Source organism: Myotis daubentonii, chromosome 10, assembly GCF_963259705.1.
Source record: "Myotis daubentonii chromosome 10, mMyoDau2.1, whole genome shotgun sequence".
NCBI classification, from domain to species: Eukaryota; Metazoa; Chordata; class Mammalia; order Chiroptera; family Vespertilionidae; genus Myotis; species Myotis daubentonii.
The window spans coordinates 70,872,827-70,896,233 of NC_081849.1; the positions used below are offsets into that span (position 1 = coordinate 70,872,827).

At 40.8% G+C, this 23,407-nt stretch overlaps 2 protein-coding genes and 1 non-coding gene across 4 annotated transcripts in view; 2 read left to right on the forward strand and 1 right to left on the reverse strand.

Annotated features, from left to right (window-relative positions):
* The first annotated feature begins 261 nt into the window (after nucleotides 1-261).
* ARMC10 (armadillo repeat containing 10) lies at nucleotides 262-17,907 on the forward strand. The gene is made up of 6 exons (XM_059712761.1): nucleotides 262-462; nucleotides 4,765-4,913; nucleotides 7,884-8,018; nucleotides 10,937-11,113; nucleotides 15,823-15,894; nucleotides 16,791-17,907. The coding sequence occupies exons 1-6, from the start codon at nucleotides 324-326 to the stop codon at nucleotides 17,040-17,042; spliced, it is 924 nt and encodes a 307-aa protein (XP_059568744.1). The 5' UTR covers nucleotides 262-323; the 3' UTR covers nucleotides 17,043-17,907.
* On the forward strand, nucleotides 7,076-7,203 carry LOC132211627 (small nucleolar RNA SNORA11). Its single transcript, XR_009447527.1, has one exon. It is a non-coding gene; the product is annotated as a small nucleolar RNA SNORA11 (small nucleolar RNA).
* Nucleotides 17,908-21,549: 3,642 nt separating the features above from the next.
* Nucleotides 21,550-23,407, reverse strand: part of NAPEPLD (N-acyl phosphatidylethanolamine phospholipase D) — a 36,935-nt gene continuing 35,077 nt past the window's right edge. For both annotated transcript variants that reach the window (XM_059712759.1, XM_059712760.1), the window contains exon 5: nucleotides 21,550-22,367. In XM_059712759.1, coding sequence (XP_059568742.1) covers nucleotides 22,239-22,367 — 129 coding nt within the window. In that variant the 3' untranslated portion in view covers nucleotides 21,550-22,238. The remainder of the gene's footprint in view (nucleotides 22,368-23,407) is intronic.

Sequence of the window (23,407 nt, forward strand, 5' to 3'; positions counted from 1 at the left end):
CTGCGACGAGGTCCTGGGGAGCCCATCCTGGGCAGTGGCAGGCCCCTGTGCCCCCCTCGGGTCCCGCAGGGTGCAGCGCTCCACGGAGGCAGGCCCGCCCCCCCGCCCCTCGTCCCATCCTGGGGGAGCCGCCGGGATGTGTCGTGGCCGGAGGGGGCGGTTTTGCTCCGTTCGCAGGGCCGTTTCCGAGAGGCGGAGCTCCGACTCCCATTTCCTCTCTTCCCCGGAGGTTCGGCTGCAGCTCCGGCGGCTGCGCGACCCGCTGGCTTCGCAGACTCCGGCGCCCACGAGCCCCCCGCGCTGCGCCCGGCCCCAGCGGCAGCATGGGCGGCGCCCGGGACGCGGGCTGGGTGGCGGCGGGCCTGCTCCTCGGCGCGGGCGCCTGCTACTGCATCTACCGGCTCACGCGGGGGCAGCGGCGAGGCGGCCCGGGGCTGCGGCTGCGTCCCTCCCGGTCCGCAGGTGAGGCTCCGGGAACCGGGGGGGCGAGGGTATTGGGGGGCGGGGGGGCCGGGGCTGGCCCAGGGGGAGGTGTTGCAGAAGGTGCCGCAGCGCCCACGGCTTCCCGGTGCTCGCGGTGAGAACAGCCGCCGAGGCGGGCGGGAGGCCCGGGTGCAGAGGGTGGGTCGTCCACTTGCTTGGGGTGCGGTTCTGAGCCGCGTCCCTGCCTCCACTTCTTGGTTCAAAATCCTGGGGTGAAAAAATTGCGAGACTTTCTGCCCGAGTCCGGCGTCGCAGCTGAGGATTCCATTTCTCGAAAGCACGTTGTTGCTTCTCACGGTAAAGCTCGCTTCCGGCCTTTGTGTTACCAAAGGGATTCCCCCGCCTGTGGACGGGGTGTCGCGGGGCCCGGAGCGGTAGGTGAGGTCCTGGTGCAGTTCGTTCCCCGGGAAGAAAGGACGTCCGAGGGGCAGTGCTGCCTGGACACCGCCCGGCCCCTGGGAGGGGAGGCCCGCCTTGCTCCCCGTGGTCCGTGGGTCTGCAGCCCAGGGATGCAGGAGACGGTGCAGACCCCGCTGTTTCAAAATGGAACCGTTGCCTGCTGGCGGGCAAGGACTGGCACAGGATTAGGTTTCTGTCCAGAAGTGGAAAGCTGCATTCAGGATCCCGACGATTTGCGGAATGTTTCCGGTCATGGAAGCTGTGAGGGAAATCATTAAAATCACCTGCCAACCAAGAAACCCCTCTCTCCAGACGAAGAACGGAGTAGCTTTATCATAGAATAAGCACCCCGCTAGATTGCTACCCCTATCGCAGGCGATCTGCTCCTAGGATTGCAAAGACAAAGAGTCCCCGCCGCTTGGTGTACCCAGATGTGACCTATTCGTATTACGTGTATGTTCTCGAGATCAACAGTTTGTCCTTAGGAGGACGTGACCGCCGCATTTGCCCCGGGGACTGCAGGAAAGCCCACCTCCCCATAGTTCATCCTAGGTGCCCGGGTGGTTGGGGTGGCTCTTTGTGTTAGCTTTTATCCTGAGGGAAAATAAGACGTCGCAGTATCTTTTTGATAAGCCGGTGGTTGCAACATGGAGCCAGATGCCAAGCCTAAACTCAGAGACAAGATCAGCCCCATCCGGTGTTCCTTGGTGTTTACATTTTCTTTTTTGCATGTATTTTATTGATTTTTTACAGAGAGGAAGGGAGAGGTATAGAGAGTTAGAAACATCGATCAGCTGCCTCCTGCACACTCCCTGCTGGGGATGTGCCTGCAACCAAGGTACATGCCCTTGACCGGAATCAAACCTGAGACCCTCCAGTCCGCAGGCCAACGCTCTATCCACTGAGCCAAACCGGCCAGGGCTACATTTTCTTTATTTGTCTTTAATTTTATTGTTGAAAGTATTACATATGTCTCCCTTTTCCCCCATTGACCCCTTCTAGCCCACCCCCAGCCCAGGCCTTCACCCACCTATTGTCTGTGTCCATGGGTTATGCATATATGCATACAAGTTCTTTGGGTGAAACAGATAATCCCAAAGCCACTAAGAAAGACTTTATTGGATTGCAAGGGGCTTACTTACCTTTTAAAAAGATGTATATTTATGTCAGAGACATAAAGGAATTACAAGTTTGCTCAAGGAAATGCTGTAAGAAAGGGGAGTGGATGGGGAGGTCTCTTTCCCCTTTTCCACAAAGGAAAGATCTTTTTAAAGATTTGCATTTATACTTCTTTACAAAGCCTAACATATTGTCTTTGTGTCAGAGATGTTTCTGTATAAGTAATTGATCTGTTGGCCTGGACTCATACTTCTCACTTATACTGATGAAGACTGACAAAGTCTTACTTTTCTGTTGTTTTCTTAATCCTCATATGAGGATATTTCTTCCATTAATTTTTAGAGAAAGTGGAAGGAACGGGGAGAGAGAAACATAGATTGGCTGCCTCCTCAACGTGCCCAGACTGGGTACGGGGATCGAGCCTGCAGCCAAGGTACATGCCCCCAGAATCAAACCCTTGACCAGAGTCAAACCCATGATTCTGCAGTCCTTGGGTGGCCACTCTGACCACTGAGCCAGACCGGCTAGTGCCAAAGTCTTACTTTTTTAAACTTAATTTTATCGTTTCCCAAAATCACCATTACCTTAGGTCAGGAAGCTTACAAAGTAAGTTGCTCACAGTTTCTTCTTCCTGAAGCTACACCTTTGTCTTTGAATAACACTGAGAAAAACCCATTTTGTCAGCATCATTCTTAAATTTTTAGAAGGTGATTTTTTAAATTGAGGTTACAATTAGCATATAACATTCTTTATATATATATATATATATATATATATATATGTATGTATATAATCAATATATACATATATCAAATTACAGTCATTTGATTTATTTATATATTGCAAAATGATCACTACAATAAGTTTATTGACACCCTTCACCATACAGTTACAATTTTTTTTCCCTTGGGATGAGACCTTTTAAGACTTACTCTCTTAGCAATTTTCAAGTATATATAGAGTATTGTTAATTAGGTATGCGCCCTGGCAGGGAACCAAATCCGCAACCTTTTGGTGTACAAGTCCATGTGCTAATGAACTGGGCCACCCGGCGAGGGTTACTTAATTATTTTAATTACAGCAGTAACACATGTTTGTTGTTTTTAAAAAAATCAGAAAATACTCAGCACAGGGTGGAAAATAAGTCACTTTTAATCCCAGCACCCAAAGATAACCTCCTATAATAATTTGGTACATGTTTTTTAAAAAAGTACAAACGTGACATAATATAGTACCTATTTTGTATAACCCTTCTCTTCCCCCACCTCCAATAGTGTAGTGTGGACACATGCACTATCTGACCTATAATCCTAGTTTTACTTTTAAGGAATTGTTCTATGTTTATAACACAATAATCTATATAATAAAAGGGTAATATGCTAATTAGACCAGGCATCCTTCCAGACGTCATTCCGGATGTCCTTCCTGATGAAGCCGGGCTGGAGGGAAGCCAGCCCAGGTCCCAGGTCCTGGGTGCCGGAGGGAAGCCAGTGCTGGGGGAAGGAAGGCCTACTCTTGCATGAATTTTCATGAAGGGCTGCTAGTACGCTAGTATGTGTGCGTGTGTGTGTGCGTGTGTGTGTATATCTCTATCTAAGTGACCAACCATACATGCATCCGACTGTCCGACCGACCGGTACATTGACACGCACTGGCAATTTAAAAATAAGCATTGACTCGTGCATGCACAATACATATAAAGCTCTCGCTGGCGCCAATCTAGACAGAGTAAGAATTTTCCGACCTGAATCCATTTTCGGACATGGTCAGTTATATGTTGCTTTCTCTCGAGTTCGAAGAGCATGTGACATTAAAGTTAAAGTTGCAGATACTTCATCATAAGGGAAATTAGTCAAGCTCTCTGAAAGTGTTTTTACTATTAATGTGCTATACACAGATATTAGAATAAGTTTAATCAATTTATTAGTCATTGTTTTTATCAATGTTTTTATATCATGTTTTTGTTTTTATATCATGTTTTTGTTTTTATATCATGTCTTTATTGTGTTGTTTATTAATCAATTTATATATTATTTTCATATACATTTTACTAATTTTCTTTCATCTCTGACACTTCTATTATAGAGAAAGGGCAAATAGTGATATTAAAATATTTCTTCTAATTTAATTCCTTTCAATGTGCACGAATCCATGCACCAGGCCACTAGTAGTGTTATAAAAATGGTTTTCATTTCTGCAAAGAGGATTTTTTTTGAGGTTAAAAGCTATAATTCTAAAAGTCACTGGGCAGATCCAGCATCTGACTTTCTGGCATTTCCTCAGAATGACAGCTTTGCCTTTGTCTTCGCCACAGAAGATCAGGACACTTATCGAGCCTCCCAATCAGCAGTGTCTTGTTCATATAAACCAAACAAAAATGCCACACCAGAAACATGATTGGGTTCCTCCCATAACTCTCTCCTGCCAGAGGTGCCCTTAAAATTGTGATCAGAAAAGGTCTGCTTCATGCAAATCACTTTCCTATGGGCAAATGTTTCATTGGATGGGTGTACCTGATCTTTTGAAGAAACAGAAAATGCAGTTGGCATTATTTGCATGCAGTGTCTTACTAAAAAAAAAAAAAAATACCATCTTTAGATTACAATAGTATTGTCTTCCCAGGGTTACTTGAGGATTATATCAGACAAAACGCATAAAGTGCTTAACTCCATGCCTGGCATCAGAGCATTCACTACTGTGGTAAAAATTTTTTAATCTGGTATTGATTTTAGGTGAACTTTATATCATTTTCTTTTCATGCAGAAGACTTAACCAATGGCTCATATGATGATGTCCTAAATGCTGAACAACTTCAGAAACTCCTTTATCTGCTTGAGTTAACCGAGGATCCTGCGATCATTGAAAGAGCGTTGGTCACTCTGGGAAACAATGCAGCCTTTTCCGCTAACCAGGTAAGTTCCCTCGTCTGGGCACACAGGCTCCTCCCATTCTTACCCACCCTGCGTAGTTACAGCCTCCATTTCCTCACCTACAGACTGTGACTACTTACACCTGCAGCAGCTTAAAGAGATGGAATTATTAATCTGCTTCTACATCCCTATGAAGCCGGTCACAGGTATCACATTCGTAATAAGTGTATCTAACATTAGCATTGCGTGGCCTTTTAAATTATTTCACATTCAGCAGTAGAACGATGAAAGCCTCTAACGTTGAAGTACGTGCTTTACGCTGTAATAACTCTTTTTTTTTTTTAAATATATTTTATTGATTTTTTACAGAGAGGAAGGGAGAGAGATAGAGAGTTAGAAACATCGATGAGCGAGAAACATCTATCAGCTGCCTCCTGCACATCTCCTACTGGGGATATGCCCGCAACCCAGGTACATGCCCTTGACCGGAATCGAACCTGGGACCTTTCAGTCCGCAGGCCGACGCTCTATCCACTGAGCCAAACTGGTTTCGGCTGTAATAACTCTTATGAGGATGGTTCTGGTGCCCGCTGTCCCCGGATCACTCCGACAACCACTAACCAGGGTAAACAGCTTATAAGACTAAAGAGCTTAATTTGAATGCTTTCATCTCTGACCCCATGAAGAAAGAGTAGAAAAATTTTTTGTTATTATTTTCAGCCAGTGCCCCTTTTTAACATGTAATGAATGCAAAATTAATTGGAATTTTATACTTTATTTCAGTCCAGTTTTCTTCGGTAAGGCAAGGTTTACTATAAAGCTCTAGAAATTTAGAATGAAATAGAAAGAATATTTGTGTATTGCTCACTTTCTTTCAGTTGCAAGTGACAGGACCCAGCTTAAATTATTTTAAACCAGAAAGGGGAAATATTGAGCTCAGTTAACTTGGACATCCAAGAATAGCGCTGGTTTCAGGCACAAGTGAATACAATTCAAGACGATGGAAAGTGTTACCGGAGCTCGCTGCTCTCTATCTTCTGTCTTTGCTTACTCCTGCTTCTTTCTGTGTGTTGGTCTTTGTGTCTCTGGCTGCAAAGAGGTTTCCTTCACAGGGACGGAAACTAAGCCACTGGCCTCTGAAGCCTTCATCCCTATAGCTCGTAGTCCAGGAGGTGGAGTTGCTGTCGAGGGTCAAGCCTCTGGGTCCAGGCCCCATGGACCATGATTAGCGAGGCCTGGCTCGCAGGAGCATCCTGCAGCCATACTGCAGGGATGGGTATGAACACGGCTGAGCAGCAGTCCCACCAGGGACTGTATGGGATAGAGGAGGTGCCATGTCTGCCCCCGGGGAAAGAGGGGTGCCAGGCAATCAGAAATAACAGAGAATAATTTATTGGCATGCCTGTATTCGGATATTTCTGATGCCATAGTTTTATATCTCTCTGAAACAAACTGTACTCGAGTGGGTCAATGGCCACTGGCAAATCAGTGCTTTCTTGGGTGATGAGAGTTAGTGCCCCTCATCGTTAATTATAGTGCCTTGATCTGCTTTAGCAGGCGGGTGGGGGGTGGAGGGGAGTGTGCTGTTTTCTAGTAACAGTAACCACACGTTTTTTGGGGAAGAACCTGGAACTGCAGAGGGAAGGTTTTTTTCCTCTCCATGCTGTGCCCACCCTTAACAACAGAATAAGGGTATTGGGCTGTTGGTAAATATGACAGTAATCATTTTCAGCCTGTGTTTCTTATAACAGTTGAATCAGTTGTACAGCTCATCGTCAGGGCCAAAGGCACATAGTATCACAGTGTTGCAATTGATTGTGAGAAATTCCCGAGTTTATTTTCCTCTGAAGATTTGGGAACCATTTGTCAAACTGTGGCACTTCAGTTCTGCAAGATGTTATAGCTGTCTCTCCCATCACTTCCACACTGGAAAATGACCCTCTTTTTGTATACAGTTCATAGACATACAGTGGACTCTTGAACAGTAAGAGGGTTAGGATTACCAACCTCCGTACAGTTGAAAGTCTGCAAATAACTTTTGATACCCCCAGAACTTAACTACTAATAGCCTACTGTTGGCCCAAAGCCTTACTGATAACATAAACAGTCGATTAACACATATTTTGCTATATGTATTATATACTGTATTCTTAAAATAAGGCAATACAGAGAAAAGAAAATGTCATTAAAATAATAAGGAAGATTGGATGTGGAGAGAGCAGAGTGCCTGAAAAATGGCTCCTCTGTGTATAACACATCCAACAGCAACTTGGGCTTACTCTCACAGGTGGCAGGACACCATGACCTTCCTGTGACATTACGCCCTATATAATAATAATAATGATGATGATGATGAAGGGAAAATACAGTTATAGAATTTACTGAAAAAATTCCATGTATAAGTGGACCCATGCATTTCAAACCCGTGTTGTTCAGAATTCAGTTGTACTATATTCAGTACTCCCTCTTGGAGCCTCCCAATGCACATGAACATTAATGCATCACAAGAAAGAAATATGCTTACTCTTATTATACCCAAAGTCTCTCACACTTGCTTAACCATAAGACCTCCCCTTTTTAAAATGAAACACCCATTAACATCTGGAACATCCATTAACATCTTGAGGACTTGGTATCCCAAAGAATATATTTTAACAAAACACTGCTTTAGTATTCTAAATCATATTTTTATAAATTTGCCTGTATAGAGGTGATATAACTTATTTCAAACTGAAATAATTTTGTTTGTAAATTGCTTTGAGATCATTATAATAACTGTGCAAATCTTTATCGCCATGCAATAGTTTAAATAATTACATCTTAATTTTATTTTCAGTTGATTTCTTTACCTATTATATTATGGATGGTAAATTTTTTAAATAGGAATTATGGGTTGTATATAGGAAAGATATTTCCAAAAAGCCGTTAATTTTTTATTTGTGTTTGTAGATGCAAAGAAGTCAATGTAGGGGCTACAGACTGAATTTATGGTGCTGTTTTCCCCCCTCTTAGGTTATTATTCGTGAATTGGGTGGTATTCCAATTGTTGGAAGCAAAATCAAGGATCCCAACCACAGTATTAAAGAGAAGGCTTTAAATGCACTGAGTAACCTGAGTGTGAATGTTGAAAATCAAATCAAGATAAAGGTAAGCTATCTAAAATCACAAATGTGTAAGGTTATTGATAAATGAAAGAGAAAACAATGAAAAGGTCAGTAATAAAATGTTAGTCGACTACCCTTTATAATGTTGTGGCCAAGAATTACCCTTTTCCCCCAGCTTTATTGAGATATAATTGACATATAACATTGTGCAAGTTTAAGGTGTAGAGAGTGATGATTGGATACATATATACATTACAAAATGATGACCACCATAGTGTTAGCTAACACCTCCATCATCTCACAGTTACCTTCTTTTTCCTGTGGTAAGAACATCTAAAATCTATTCTTTTAGCAACTTTCAGGTATACAAGGGCCGCGAGTTTGACATGCTTGCACTAGAGCATTACTATAGTCAACTTGCTGTATGTAGATCCCCAGAATTCATTCATCTTATAACTGGAAGTTTGTACCCTTTGACCAACATCTCCCCATTTCTCCCACCCACAGCACCTGGCAACCACCTGCTACTCTGTTTCTAGGAGTTAGGCTTTTTTAGATTCTGTATATAAATGAGATCATTCAGTATTTGTCTTTCTCTGTTTCACTTATTTCACTTCATATAATGTACCCAGATTCCATCCCTGAGGCAAATGGCAGGATTTCATTCTCTTTAATGGCTGAATAATATTCCGTTGTGTATATCACATTTTCTTGATCCATTTGTCAACAGACACTTAGGTTGTTTCTCTCTCTGGTTATTGTGAATAATGCTCCAGTGCGCGTGGGGATATAGCTTTCTCTTCGAGATAGTGATTTCGTTTCCTTCAGATAAATACTCAGAAGTGGAACTGCTGGATCGTATGGTAGTTCTATTTTTAATTTCTTGAGGAACCTCCATACTATTTTCTGTAGTGGCTGCACCAGTTTACATTCCCACCAACAGTGCACAGGGATGGTTTTTCTCTCCATCATTGCCACTTTTTGTTGGTTGGTTGGTTGATTGATTGATGACTGGTTAATTTAAAGAAAAAAAATTTTTTAACCCTCACCTGAGATTATGCCTTTTCATCAATTCTAAAGAGAGAGGAAGGGAAGGAGAAACAGAGAGAAATGTCGATTGGTTGCCTCCCTCATACGGCCTGACTGGGAATCGAACCAGAGACCCTCTGTGCACAGACAGTGCTCTGTCCTTGGAACCACTGGCCAGGCTATTGGTTTACTAATGACGGCCATTCTGACAAGTGTGAGGTGACATCTCATTGTGGTTTTGATTTGCATTTCCCTGGTGATTAGTGATGTTGAGCATCTTTTCCTGAACTTATTGACCATGTATATCTCTCCTTTGGAATAATGTCTGCCCATTAATGGGTAAAATAAGGCGGAGGAGGGAGGGATCTAAACCAGCCAGTAAGAGATGCAGTGAATTTTTGAATGTGGGGATTCAGTTTAATCCAAGTAGTAAAGGAACCAGGCCAGAGTCAAATAACATCAAAAGATAGAAATAACAAATTAAGAAATTATGTTAATTCAACATTTATTGAGCTCCTGATCTGTGGTACAGAGCTAAGAAATGAATTAACATCTTTTTTAAGAAAGCTAGACGGAAAGATAAGGTAAGTAATCAAGGCAGAACACGATGAAGTACTTTAAGGAAAAATGTAACTAAAAACATCGTTGAGTACCATAGAAAGGGGAGATCTCATCAAAGTTTCTGTAAAAGGTAGATTACAACCTGCCTCTTAAAGTCTAAGTTTTCTACAGGTAGAGTTGGGAAGGAGGGAATTCCAGGAGAAAGGAATGAGCTAAGGTGGGCATAGCTCCAGAAATAACTGAGCTGCCCATTTGGTAATCTCGTTGCTAGAACTGAAATGGCAAAAGGTTCCAAGACAACAGGGATGTAAATGCCCAACACATTTTAGGAAATGCTTTGAGAGACATCACTGTCTGACATAAATATGACTTATAAGAGCTAAGGAAATGCTGTTGTTTTTTTTTAAAGGAATGATGTGTGATGAAATTGTGACCCAAGAGAGCCAGTTGACTTGTAAACATCATTTAGATCTTGAAACCAGATTAAAAATTTAATCTCTCTTTGCTTTACTACCATTGCTTTAGTTTCTGTGGTAACATGGATACTACCTGGGTATTATTTAAATGTTAAATTTCTTAGCATTTATATTATGAATTTTTCTTACCAGTTAGAATGTTTGGTGGAGTTCAGATTTAGTTGGGTAAATACCAATTATCTGAGAGAGAGAATTTTTCCAAGTGGAAAGACCATGGCCAGACATAGAAAATAGAGTTCAAAAAACTTTCCATCACACTGGGTTTAGTTCTATTATGTGTGAAATAGAAGTACTGCCGGCATTGCATTATTTTTTGCCAGTGGTGGTTAATAATATTATGAAGGAGTAGTTCAGATACGTTCCCCTAGGCATACATGAACCTTGGGCCATATATAGTTTTGCTTATTTTTGATAGGACTAACTACAAAGCAAAATTCTATTTTACTCTCCCCTCACCTTCTTTACTCTTTTACTTCTTAATGTACCTCCTAGACCAGTGATGGCGAACCTATGACACGCGTGTCAGAGGTGACACGCGAACTCATTTTTTTGGGTTGATTTTTCTGTTATATGGCATTTAAATATATAAAATAAATATCAAAAATATAAGTCTTTGTTTTACTATGGTCGCAAATATCAAAAAATTTCTGTATGTGACACGTCACCAGAGTTAAGTTAGGGTTTTTCAAAATGCTGACACGCCGAGCTCAAAAGGTTCGCCATCACTGCCCTAGACCCTATGTGAAGGTGCTTAACCATGGTACAAAGAGACTTCACACATGTTCCTCCTTAATTCTGTTGTGCTCAGAACAGTTGACTCACTGTGCAGAAACTTGCTGTTAAATAGAAAAACTTTGGAGATTCTAAGATGCTCACTTTTTCCCCCCACCTCCAGGTATACGTCAATCAAGTCTGTGAGGATGTCTTCTCTGGCCCCCTGAACTCCCCTGTGCAGTTGGCGGGACTGAGATTGCTAACAAACATGACAGTTACCAACGACCATCAGCATATGTTTACCAATTACATTACAGACCTGTTCCAAGTGTTGCTTGCAGGAAATGGAACCACCAAGGTACGCAGGAAATGGTTATTACTTCAAGTACAAAGAGCTATCGCATCAAGTTTATAAGATTGGAATTGAATTTTCAAGTCCCTCAAAAGAGAAAGTTAAAGTTTATTAAAAACCCTTACATGGGTCCAAGGAAGTAAATTAGTTTTATCCCCTAATATGAATTTCAAAATTAACTTGTGAAAATAATATATTTTGGTTATCAATAGATTGGTATTTATTTGGTTTTCTGCACATCAGTTTACCTTCTACTGAAGGTGGCTAGCTTCCCTCCCCCACCCCACCCCAATGGCGTCTTCGAGTGATAGTGCTGGTGAATTGAACTTTTGCTTACCTTGGGCTTAACAAAACATATTTTTGATTCAGCCATTATTGGTTGAAAAATCTTTTTAATACTACTCTTAAGTTTTAGTAATGGATGTTTCAGTGCTTCACTTTGACCTGTTACGTAGACATAGGAAGCAATAGGTTGAGGTGAATTAAGTAGAATCTCAAGAGATACCCTATGAAAGTTCCTTAAGCAACCCCTCATACTAGGGTGTATTCTTACCAAGTGCCATTTTTTAAGAAATAGCATAAAAACAGAAGGCAGATTAATCAGAGTTTCTGGTTTGTTGGGTTGACCCATCAGTGTTTTACTGTGTTAGTCTGTTCTCTGGACAGTTGACATAAAAATGCACAAGTATTTTATTGTTTTTTGTTTTTAAATTGCAACCTGAGGATATTTCCATTGACTTTATAGAAAAAGGAAGGGAGAGAGAGGGAAACATGTGCGAGAGAAACTGATTGGTTGCCTCCCTACTTGCCCCTACTGGGGATCAAGCCTAGGTCTGTGCCCTGACCAGGAATCAAGCCCGAAGCCCTCTTGGTGCACAGGACGTTGCTCAACCAACTGAGCCACACCGGCTGGGCAAACACAAGCATTTTAGAAGAACCGGATGTGATGCCAGACTCCAAATACACAGTGTCACTGAAGTTATTTCTGAGGTTGTCAAATCGTGATCACAGCTGAGCCTCGTTATAATCCTTTTAAAGTTTGACCTGAGATGTTTTTATATGGGCTTTCCATATTTCCAGCAGCCAGACTTCTTTGGATGTACCCAAAGACATTCAAAATTAAATGTAATAATCGTAATAGTAATATCTTAACAATATTGCTTCATCCATTGACAATTTCCAAAATGCATGCACCCATCAGCGTCTCTCTCTCTCCAGGAGACCAAGGTAACTTCCAGCCCCTGGGGCCCTGTGGAAACTCCCTTCCCTCGCCCCCGTGGCCTGGCAGCTGTAGGAAAAATCCTTCCTCCGCCTCTCTCTGCAGCTGCCTTACCCCAAACCCCAGAGGAACACTGGAGTTCAGAGCCAGGCGAGTCTGACCTTGGGGCTGTAAAGATCGGTCTCAGACGTGGTCTATGTTTTAATATATTTTATGACTTCTTAAAAGGTGACTCACGCCCTGGCCGCTGTGGCTACTTGGTTGGAGCATTGTCCCATACACCAAAAGATTTGATCCCAAGTTTCTGATTCAATCCCTGGTCAGAGCACACATGTGAGGCAACCAACTGGTCCATGTTTCTCTCTCTAAATAATCAATAAAACATGTCTTTGGGTAAGAATTATTTAAAAAAAAAAAAAAAGAGGTGACACACACCACAATAGTATGTTCTATTTCTGTTTTTCCATTACTGTGCCTAGTACAATATTTCTGGAATAGAAAATTGGCTTTTATGGTCTGTCTGGGAATCTAACCACCAATTATAACATTGTTTTTCTCCTTAAAAAAAAAAAAAAGTAAAGTTTCAACTTGCAAACTAACTTTTGGATAGTAATCCATTTGTAAGTGGGAAATTGTATCCATTTTAGATATTTCCTTGGTAGGTAACCACCAAAATGACTTCCTTTTAATCTTATTTTTAATAAGTGATCTGACTGCACTCTAATAACCTTTGGGTATAACAGTGATCCCTAACTAAATAGAAATAGTGGGAGATGAATGTACATAAACTGCTCCATCTACAGTGAGAGCAAAGAAAACTTAATGGCTTCAGAGAAATGACCCAGAGCCACTACAGGACGGCACATGTGATAAGAGGCAGAGACTTAATGTGGTTTCAAACTAAAATACCTACTATGTGCTTTGGTGTGGGTGTTTTTGTTTCGTTTTGTTTTTTCCATGTCATCTGTCTTCTACAGAACATAGCAACGTGGAATTTTAGTTCAGGATACTGTATGCTGCTGCAGTTATTATTTCTGGTGTAAATCTGCCCTCGTTGACAACTAAGGGCCTTTTAGATTCTGTTGACTTCATCCAGGCTTATTTCATAGTTTTGGGGCCACCCTATTTCAGAACTCTGGTCCCAGTTTTCTTAATCAAAACTTCAGTGAAGTTGGAGACGAGTGTTTATTCCTAACACTTTCTATTGGTGTCGCTGGCAGCCAGGTGGGCCACCCAGACCTGACAGTGACTCTAGGAAATGCACTAAAGAAAAAGGTCAGAAGTTGTCTTTGCTCTTTCACTTTAAGAGGCTGTAATTTTACAAAGGATGTCTGTTTGGAAAACATGATCTCCACATATACAAGAAACTGTTACCCGTGGTTTCCACTGGGAGTGCAGTAGGCAGATAGGATGGTGGCTTTTGTTTTTACCTTGTTCTCTTCTGCACTGTTTGAAATTTATCATGATCATTTATTAATTTTATTTTTAAAAATTTAAGGAAAATAAAGTTTAATAACAATATTTCATAGTTTTCCACTGCATAATTTTTAATAGTTGATTAAAAAAATAAAATTAAGCTTAGTCATATATTCTCCTCCTTGATTAACAAATTAGTATGTTCAACATGTTCAAAGGAATATATCAAGATGTACGATCTGTATATATAAAAGCCTAAGCAACCTTTTGTTTGACTGATAGCTATGACATGCACTGACCACCAGGGGGCAGACGCTCAATGCACAGGCAGGAAACATGGAACAGACTGATGAATCTCAGAGGGAAGGGGGGAGGGCGGGAAGAGATTAATCAAAGATCTTATATGCATACTAAAGGCCTGGTGCATGGATTTGTGGGGCCCCTCAGTCTGGCCTGCAGGGATCTGGCGGAAACCGGCAGTCCAACATCCCCTGAGGGGTCCTGGATTGTGAGAGGGCACAGGCCAGGCCGAAGAACCAGGCCTCTAGTAGGTACATAAAGACCAGGGAGAAGCCGAAACCAGTTTGGCTCAGTGGATAAAGCGTCGGCCTGCGGACTGAAGGGTCCCAGGTTCGATTCCGGTCAAGGGCATGTACCTGGGTTGCGGGCGCATCCCCAGTGGGAGATGTGCAGGAGGCAGCTGATCGATGTTTCTCCCTCATCGATGTTTCTAACTCTCTATCTCTCTCCCTTCCTCTCTGTAAAAAATCAATAAAATATATTAAAAAAAAAAAAAAAAAAAAGACCAGGGAGAAAATACCAAAACTCTTTTTTTTTTAATTGCTTAAAGTATTACAAAGGGTATTACATATGTATCCATTTTATCCCCCCGCCCTAGACAGTCCCCTAACCTCCCCTATCCCCCAGTGTCTTATGTCCATTGGTTATGCTTATATGCATGCATACAAGTCCTTTAGTTGATCTCTTACCCCCCTACCTCCTGCCCCCCAACCCTCCCCGGCCTTCCCGCTGCAGTTTGACAATCTGTTTGAGGCAGCTCTGCCTCTGTATCTATTATTGTTCAAAAGTTTATAATGGTCTCTATTGTCCATGAATGAGTGAGATCATGTGGTAGAAAATACCAAAACTTAATAGTGATCATTTCTGGTCATGGAAATATGGGTGAATTTCCTCTTTGTGTTTTTCTATCTTCTTTGCTAATATTCTCCAGTAAACACATAATGCCTTTGTAATCAAAGAAAGTTTTATAAAATACACATCTGGTTCCTTTCGGGCCTGGTGGAGAGCACATTTGTCACCGTTCCCTGACTTCAGAACCCGCTTCCTGCTCCTCACTCTCATTTCAAATATCTTGTAGGAAGTACAGTTTTACTTGACCTTTGTTTTTAAAGTAGGAATTCTATTTTAATCTTTTTATTACTAAGTTTTCAATTAGGAATGCTTAAATTTAGCTACTTGCCTATAAGTCAACATTTATTTGCTGATTATTTCTAATACTGCCTATTTAAATAATTATAAAGCATTTTCACATTAAAAAAGTAAATTCAAAGATTCATTGTGACCTACTAAGAAGAAAAGGGCCATATTGTTATTTATTTAGTCTTGGTAACCAAATTGTTTTTAAATTTTCATACTTTAAATAGAAATAAACTGAACTTTGAAAGATTCCTTTTTGTTCCAAAGATCATATTTCACCTAATAGTAATCAATACAATTTATGTAACACATGTTATACCTACCATGTGTTAGATATGCATGTAGGTAGGGGTGAATATTGTCTTCACAGTTTTCTCCCTAACAAGGTAATTGGAAAAATTTGGTTTAAATAACACAAGTGCTCTGAGACCTGTGCCAGGTGTTGGGGGGCAGGAAGAGGTGTGGGTAGGGAGGGAGCAATCCCTTTTACATAAGATGAATTGAGAGCCTCCATGGAGTAAGAGAATTTGAGCCAGACCTTGAAGCATAGGCAGTGCTTTAAAATGTGACGTGGCGAGAGGACAGGGAGAGAAAAATTCATGCCAACCGAGTCTCAAATAAACCAATGTTGTTCTTATTTCAGGTTCAAGTTTTAAAACTGCTGTTGAATTTGTCTGAAAATCCAGCCATGACTGAAGGACTGCTTGGTGCCCAAGTAAATAGCTTACATGTTTGTTTTGTAAATATACAAATGTGTAGATTTGGACAGATAGATCTGGATGGATTTATCCCTTTTAAAATGCTAACAGGGATTATCTCTGAGGAGCAATATTGTGTTATGTTTTTTCTTTGGTTCTTTTTGCCTACATGAATTTCCCAAACTTTTTGTAAGGAGCATATTTTACTTTTAAAATTTGTTTTTGAAAAGGTCTCCCTAGTAAAAATTAATAGTATTTTTTCTGTCTCCACCCAGTTTGGGATATACTTACATCATCACCTCTTTTACACTTGACTTGGTTATGCTCACATGTATCTCTTATCTACGGAAACACTAGTGTGAAAGGAGTTCCCAGTACGCGCCCGATGCTGGGCGAGTGCCGATACTCCGAGTGAGTACAGGATGACATGTGCTTGTCCTCACGGAGCTTACAATGTAGGGAGGAGACAAAAATGTGTAACAGGAGAACAAGACAATTAGAAGATAAGTATTCTGAAGGAAGCAGAGGTGGTGCAGTTAGAACGAACTCAGCTCCTGTGGAAAGGGACCCTGCTCTGTTCACCTGCTCATTATGGGTGCAGTAAATGTTTGACGGGTGAATTGAGGAGGCCCCATGAAGACTGTATGATGGACCTTAAAAAAGGAAATGGATGTTTCCCCAAATGATTATATTCTAGGATTCCAAGGAAATCATATTTTTCAGCTAAAATATGAAACCTCTTTTTTCCATTAGTATACAGTATGGGGGTACATAAGATTTTGCATTTATGTTATACAATCGTAGGGATAATGTTCAATGGTAAGATTTTTAAGATGTATTCAACAGTTTTAAAATGAAAATGTACATGAAAAATGTTTTCATATATTAAAATACTTATTGTTTCCTTTTCCAGGTGGATTCATCATTCCTTTCCCTTTATGATGGCCACGTGGCAAAGGAGATTCTTCTTCGAGCTCTCACACTATTTCAGAATATAAATAACTGCCTCAAAAAGGAAGGCCACTTAACTGTCCAGCCTACTTTCACTCAAGGTTCATTGTTTTTCCTGTTATATGGAGAAGAATGTGCCCAGAAAATGAGAGCATTAGTTAATCATCATGATGCGGACGTGAAGGAAAAGGTAACAATAATACCCAAATTCTAACTGGTAGGTCATACTTTCCAAAGAGTAATGCAGTCTGGAAGTAACTTCATCTTCTTTACAAAGGGATTCTTCCAGCTGCTGAATTTAAACAGTAAATGTCAGATTTCATCATTTCCACAGCTAGAACTTGCCATAGTCTTGTGATGTATTTTGGACCATTTTATTGATACCAAACAAATATAACAGCTTGTTCTGAAACATTTATTTCCTTTTATTTTGCTCTTTGCTGAGCTACTTTAATTATTTCTTCTACATGAAGTGACAGTGACCTTTTTATATGTAAGCTACTCTTCTGCTGTTTGCTGTGATTAGTACTCGCCTGAGAGAGCATTAGTGTGTGATTGTTTCAGAACTGCCGCAGGAATGACCTTCTTTTAGTAACAATGAGTTCCTATGCTCTTGAGTCCACCTGCCAGCCTAGCCGTACTGCTTTCAAAAGTCTATTCTAATTATTAAAATCTATTCTAGTCAATGAAAATGGTAAACTTCTCGGAGAAATGTTTCCTTCTACTCACCCACTCCCATGCAGTGAGCCAGCATGTAAAGATGCTGTTATAAAATCCTGGGATCCATCTAAGTGCCCACCTATGGTCAATTGGTTAAGTCAATCATCTAGTCTTAAAGAACTAAGTAGATCTGAATGTGCTAATGTGGAAAGACACCCCTGAAATATGAATATTTTTAAATGAAAGCTATTTAGGCTTATATATGGATAGCCACTTCTAGAATGATACTCAAACTCCTGGGTGTGGGACTGTGGAGTGAGGAAATGACTTTTCTATGTTCACGTTCTACTGTTTGAAATTTTTACTGTGGCATAAATTTTATCATAATTTTTTAAATAAAAAGGAAAAGTAACTCACAAGGTTATGTTTTCGCCTATTAATTGACAGTACTTTATTCATTAATTTTCATCCATATTTTACTTAACTAAAATTACATACAATATATGAAAATTTCTCAGCTATTATCTTTAATAATATTTTTGCTCCATAAACTACTATAACAATTCATTGATATATTGAAATTCAGCCAGGTTTTATAATATTCAAGTTCATCACCGCCATGCTTAGTATTAAGTAAATAAAAATGCAAGCAGAAGCTTTCCTACTCAAGTATTTAAGGCAAAGCTTTAATAGTACTTTAAATTCCATTGGTAAATACATGGATTTCCACAGGAAGTCAAAATCCTCAAACAGAAAGATGTGTTTTCACAGTTATCCTGATACAGAACTCAAACTTGGAAGAATATTTTTACAGTAGAAAAAATTTATTGAGATGAAAACATGTAAATTCCTAAGTGGCTACATTAATGTACATATGATGACTAAGAATAATACTTTTCTTTATCAATGATGCAAGCATAAATATTAATTCCCTGAAAGATACATTTCTTTATGATAATTTTTTAATCTGCCTCCTTATTTACTGAAAATATATATTCAAAATGCACACATTAAAAACTGGGCTTTGGTTTCAATGTGCTTTAGCAGCATTGAATTCTAAAACTGCCTCTTTTCTTCTATTAGTTTGAATAAATAATCACATATCCTGGAAATCAGAGCATTGACCCTGAAATGTCAAAATGCTGGAGAAAGAGGGGGAGTCCTTTTAACGACCCAGAAAGAATTACATAATGAAAACGCACAAGCAGATCTTTATCTCTGTAGATCGTGGCACACCTTGGCTTTTATTAGGTGTGACTTCTCCTAATTGGTGGTTCCATCTCTTGGGCAATGAGGAATGTCAGTGTTCCTCAGTTCCCACAGGAAAAAGGGAAACTTCATTAATGTCTCACATTGGTAATGATGCCAGCTAATCCAAGAGGAAAATGAAATTGACTTAGAGGAAGGAGATTAAAAGGTATGACGTACATTAGACTGAATGAAGGGAAGAGAATACATTTGTCTTTTCAATTTTCTTTTTCATTTTGCAGATAAACCCTTCAAAATGTAGACATAAGTAAAAAATAAAATGGGAATAACTCAACAGAGTGAGATTCTATAAGGAGAGATGAAGCTTAATGTACTTCTTAGTAATAAAACATCAAAGTAGAAAGAATGTGAATGGTAATTAAAACTTGTGAGGCAGCCTAGGAATCTGAGGCAGGCCCAATTAAATGGAACTAGCACATAATTTAAGGTGCTTAGAGACCATCAGTTGGTACATGTGAATACAAAAATAATGTTAAGGCATTCGACAGAGAAGAAATCAAGAGGTACTTAGCTTGTTTCGTAGAGCAGAGGTAAGAGATGAATTTTCCATTCAGCGTGAAACAGCAAGGAAGGTGATCACAAAAACATTGGCTAGTATTAGGGCAACACACTCAAAACGAATCCACCACAAACCTAACATCCTGATTTGAAGCTGCTTGCTAAATGCTCCTTTGGAGTGAAAGAAGTTTATGCTTATTCAGTTTTTTTTCCTGAAGGTCCATTTTATGGGGAAATTGTTTGTGCTTTAGTGCCCCCAAATCACATACAGTGTATACACAAACATCATATACACATTTCCTTTTGACCAATTTGCATCTTTGTAGATAAAAATGCTAAATTTTGATTAAGATCATTTAGATTTGGTTTTGGCTTTCCAAATTTTACAAAATGAATGAGATAAAGTTGCCAATCCTCAGTGTTTAGTGTCCTGATATATATACTGAAATCTGTAACAGGAACAATACATTATCAAAAAAATTAACCTATTTTCAGCTTCCAGTTCTACCTATATGTATTAGGTAAGGGTATCCTAAAAAATCATTTTCTCCCTTATATTTTCAAAGTGCATTTTTAAAAAATCAATTATTCATAGTTTTTGGAGGTAGCTCAAAATTCTCCTCTTGTTACACATGAGGAAACTGAGGCACAGTGAGCATAGGTGACTTGTTTCAGTAACAGAAAACTCCTTGGTGAAATTAAGTGGCTAACTGTAGCATGCATATATATGTGCTATGGCACCGCCAGGGTAGCATTTGGTGTAAAAAACCTACTTTGATTATTTGTTATGAATAAAGTTCATTTCACTGAGACTATGAATGAGACAGAATGGACCTCCAAATGTATCTAATCGGCTCTCTTCACTTAAGATGGTTCAGAGTAATCAAGTGACTTCAGAGCCCTTAGGACTGAGCCTCAGGTCAGCTGATTCCTCTCTCTCTCTCTATATATATATATATTAGTATTCTGCACTGGCTTACTAAAAGTAGAATCATGCTGAGGGAATCATTTAATATAAAAATATGACATCTGAATAATGTCAAACATAAAATATAAATCTTATTAATATACTAGGGGCCCGGTGCACGAAATTCGTGCACTGGGTGTGTGTGTGGGGGGGGGGGAGTGTCCCTCAGCCCAGCCTGCCCCCTCTCACATACTGGGAGCCCTCAGGCGTTGACCCCCATTACCCTCCAATCGCAGGATCGGCCCCTTGCCCAGGCCCGGCGCCTCTGACAGAGGTGTCAGGCCTGGGCAGGGGACCCTCATTTCCCCCCATCACTGGTTCTGCCCCCTGCCCAGGCCTGATGCCTCTGGCCCAGGCATCAGGCCTGGGCAGGGGATCCCCAGACCCCTCCGATTGCTGGCTCTGCCCCTTGCCCAGGACTGATGCCTCAGCCAGAGGCGTAGACCCCCATCACCCTCTGATCACCTGATCGGCCCCTTGCCCAGGCCTGAGGCCTCTGCCAGAGGTGTCAGGATTGGACAGGGGACCCCCATCTACCCCCGATCACTGGCTCTGGCCCCCGCCCAGGCCTGAGGCCTCTGGCCCAAGAATCATGCCTGGGCAGGGGACCCCCATCTCCCTCTGATCGCTTGCTCCACCCCCCGCCCAAGCCTGACACCTCTGACCCAGGCTTCAGGCCTGGGCAAGGGGACCATCATATCCCCCCAATCCCCGGCTCAGCCCCCCGCCCAGGCCTGATGCCTCGGCCAGAGGAGTTGACCCTCATCACCCTCCGATCACCAATCGCAGGATCCGCCCCTTGCCCAGGCCTGACGCCTCTGGCTGAGGCGTCCGGCCCGGGCAGCGGGGACCCGCAGCTGCAGCGGCCCCGCGATCGTGGGCTCCGCTTTAGGCCCAGGCAAGGGACCCCTAGCTCCTGGGACTGCCAGCTTCGACCGTGCCCAGCTCCCATCGCTGGCTCCACCCCTACTTCCTGCTATCACTGGCCAGGGCGGCAAAGGCGCCTGATTCTCCAATCATGGCTGGGGGGCAGCCCCCCACCTCTTAGCTCCCCCCTGGGTTTCTGATCACTGTCAGTAGCAGGGGGCTTCTTCCTGCTTTCCCTTTCGCCTCCCTGCATTGTGCCTACATATGCAAATTAACCGCCATCTTGTTGGCAGTTAACTGCCAATCTTAGTTGGCAGTTAACTGCCAATCATAGTTGGCAGTTAATTTGCATATAGCCCTGATTAGCCAATGAAAAGGGTATCGTCGTACGCCAATTACCATTTTTCTCTTTTATTAGTGTAGATTGAGTTCGAGCTAAGAAACCAGAAAAATATGAGTGTACAGAGAGAATAAAATTTAATTCAAAGTGCATGGTATATTAACACTTAAGATCTGCATTTAGCTTTGTAAAATATTTCCTTGCAGCTATATTTGTGCTTAGCATCTGACATTTAGATTAAAAATAGAAAATTTCATAAATCACGTTCTCATAACCACACTCCCTTATTCTGTCGGGGCTTTTGATTTAGGGATTGTAGGCATGCAATAGAAATATACTGTTCCTTTCTTTTTAAAAAATTGTCTTAACTAGCCTAACCTCTTCTATGTTTTTATGCTTAAAAAATATATCACTTAATATTTGGCATGTAAGCTACTCAGACTAAGAAGTGCTATAAGCATGTGAGAGTCAATTTTATCATTACTCTGGTGTGAATGTAAGAAATACATTTATGTGAGCAGTCCTCTGAAAAATACCTACTTACGTACACAGCCTTGACTAACCTTGCAGAAGGCCCTTACGAAAAGAACAGGAATGAGTCTTTAAAATCAGTTTTAGCCAATTCATTACTTAACCCATACCTGAACTCTTTGTTTATGTGAACTGGCAATCATATTAATAAAGTTACTACATAAAACATAAAACAGAAACTTGCAAATGTAAAGGAAGTTTCCTAATGTAAAAAATCATAATCACGTACTTTCAAATTTATATCAAATTTATTTCATTAAAAGCTCCTGTGCTCATATTTATTCAAAGCTTTCATCACTGGTATGTACGTATCTTGATTCTCCATGCTTCAAGACAAAAAAGTCTTCATTCTTAAGTCCATAGCTTTCTAGAGCCTCACTCAGTTTCACTGGAGGCTCTAAGTAATGCTGGCAAAGGGCAGAGAGAGGAAAAAGGGGAAAAGGTTAACCATACATGGATTTGGGGGATATTTCAAATAAGAATTCAAACCAAAATGACTAGCATGTCTACTTAAAATAATGCCCTTTTCACTGAAGCATTAGCAAATGAGTTCATCACATTTTCTAATACAAGGGTCATTAATGTTAAGTCGATAGAAACGTCATACTTACCAATCTATCCAAACACCATGTATGTCAAATTTGGTTCCAACTTAGATTGAACAACATTAAATTGCATGAGATCTGGTCACTATTTCACTACATGAAATTTCAATCTAAACGGAATCAATGCCTAAGATAATATTAGAGAATTAAATATTACCAATATTTTTTAACATAGAAACTTACATTGCAGGAGTGTTGTGTGTGTAAGCAAATGCTAGAGAAACCTCTTTGGCTGAAGAAGGGTTGTTATCCTCAAATCCCTAGCCACATACTGACACTGTCGTGTACAGAGCGAAAGAGGGACAGAAATATCACAGGTGGAAGGTCCCTTTGTGTGTTCCCCTTTTCAATCTAAAAAAAAAGTGAAGACAGCACACTGCTGCACAATGTTTTAACCTATCAAATGTTTTCCAAATAAACTGAAACCACCTGGATATGTGTTATTCTAACTACTGATTTAAAAGATATTAACAATTGCCAAAACCAGTTTTGCTCAGTGGTTAGAGCGTTGGCCTGCGGACTGAAGGGTTCCGGGTTCGATTCCGGTCAGGAGCATGTACCTGGGTTGCGGGCATATCCCCAGTGGGAGATGTGCAGGGGGCAGCTAATCGATGTTTCTCTCTCATCGATGTTTCTAACTCTCTGTCTCTCTCCCTTCCTCTCTGTAAAAAATCAATAAAATATATTTAAAAAATTTTTTTTAAAAAAATAAAAGATATTAACAATTAAAAATATGTTTAAAAAAAGATATTTTTTAAAAATCACCTCACCAGTTTTTCTCTTTTGGTCTAAATCTTTACATTGTATAATTGCTACTCTTCCCCTTTATTTCAAATGGATTT

Coding starts and splice junctions, on each gene's coding strand:
- ARMC10 (XM_059712761.1), top strand. CDS start 324: ATGGGCGGCGCCCGGGACGCGGGCTGGGTGGCGGCGGGCCTGCTCCTC. Junction 4,914..7,883: donor CAGCCTTTTCCGCTAACCAG/GTAAGTTCCCTC, acceptor CCCCCCTCTTAG/GTTATTATTCGTGAATTGGG. Junction 15,895..16,790: donor AAGGACTGCTTGGTGCCCAA/GTAAATAGCTTA, acceptor TTCCTTTTCCAG/GTGGATTCATCATTCCTTTC.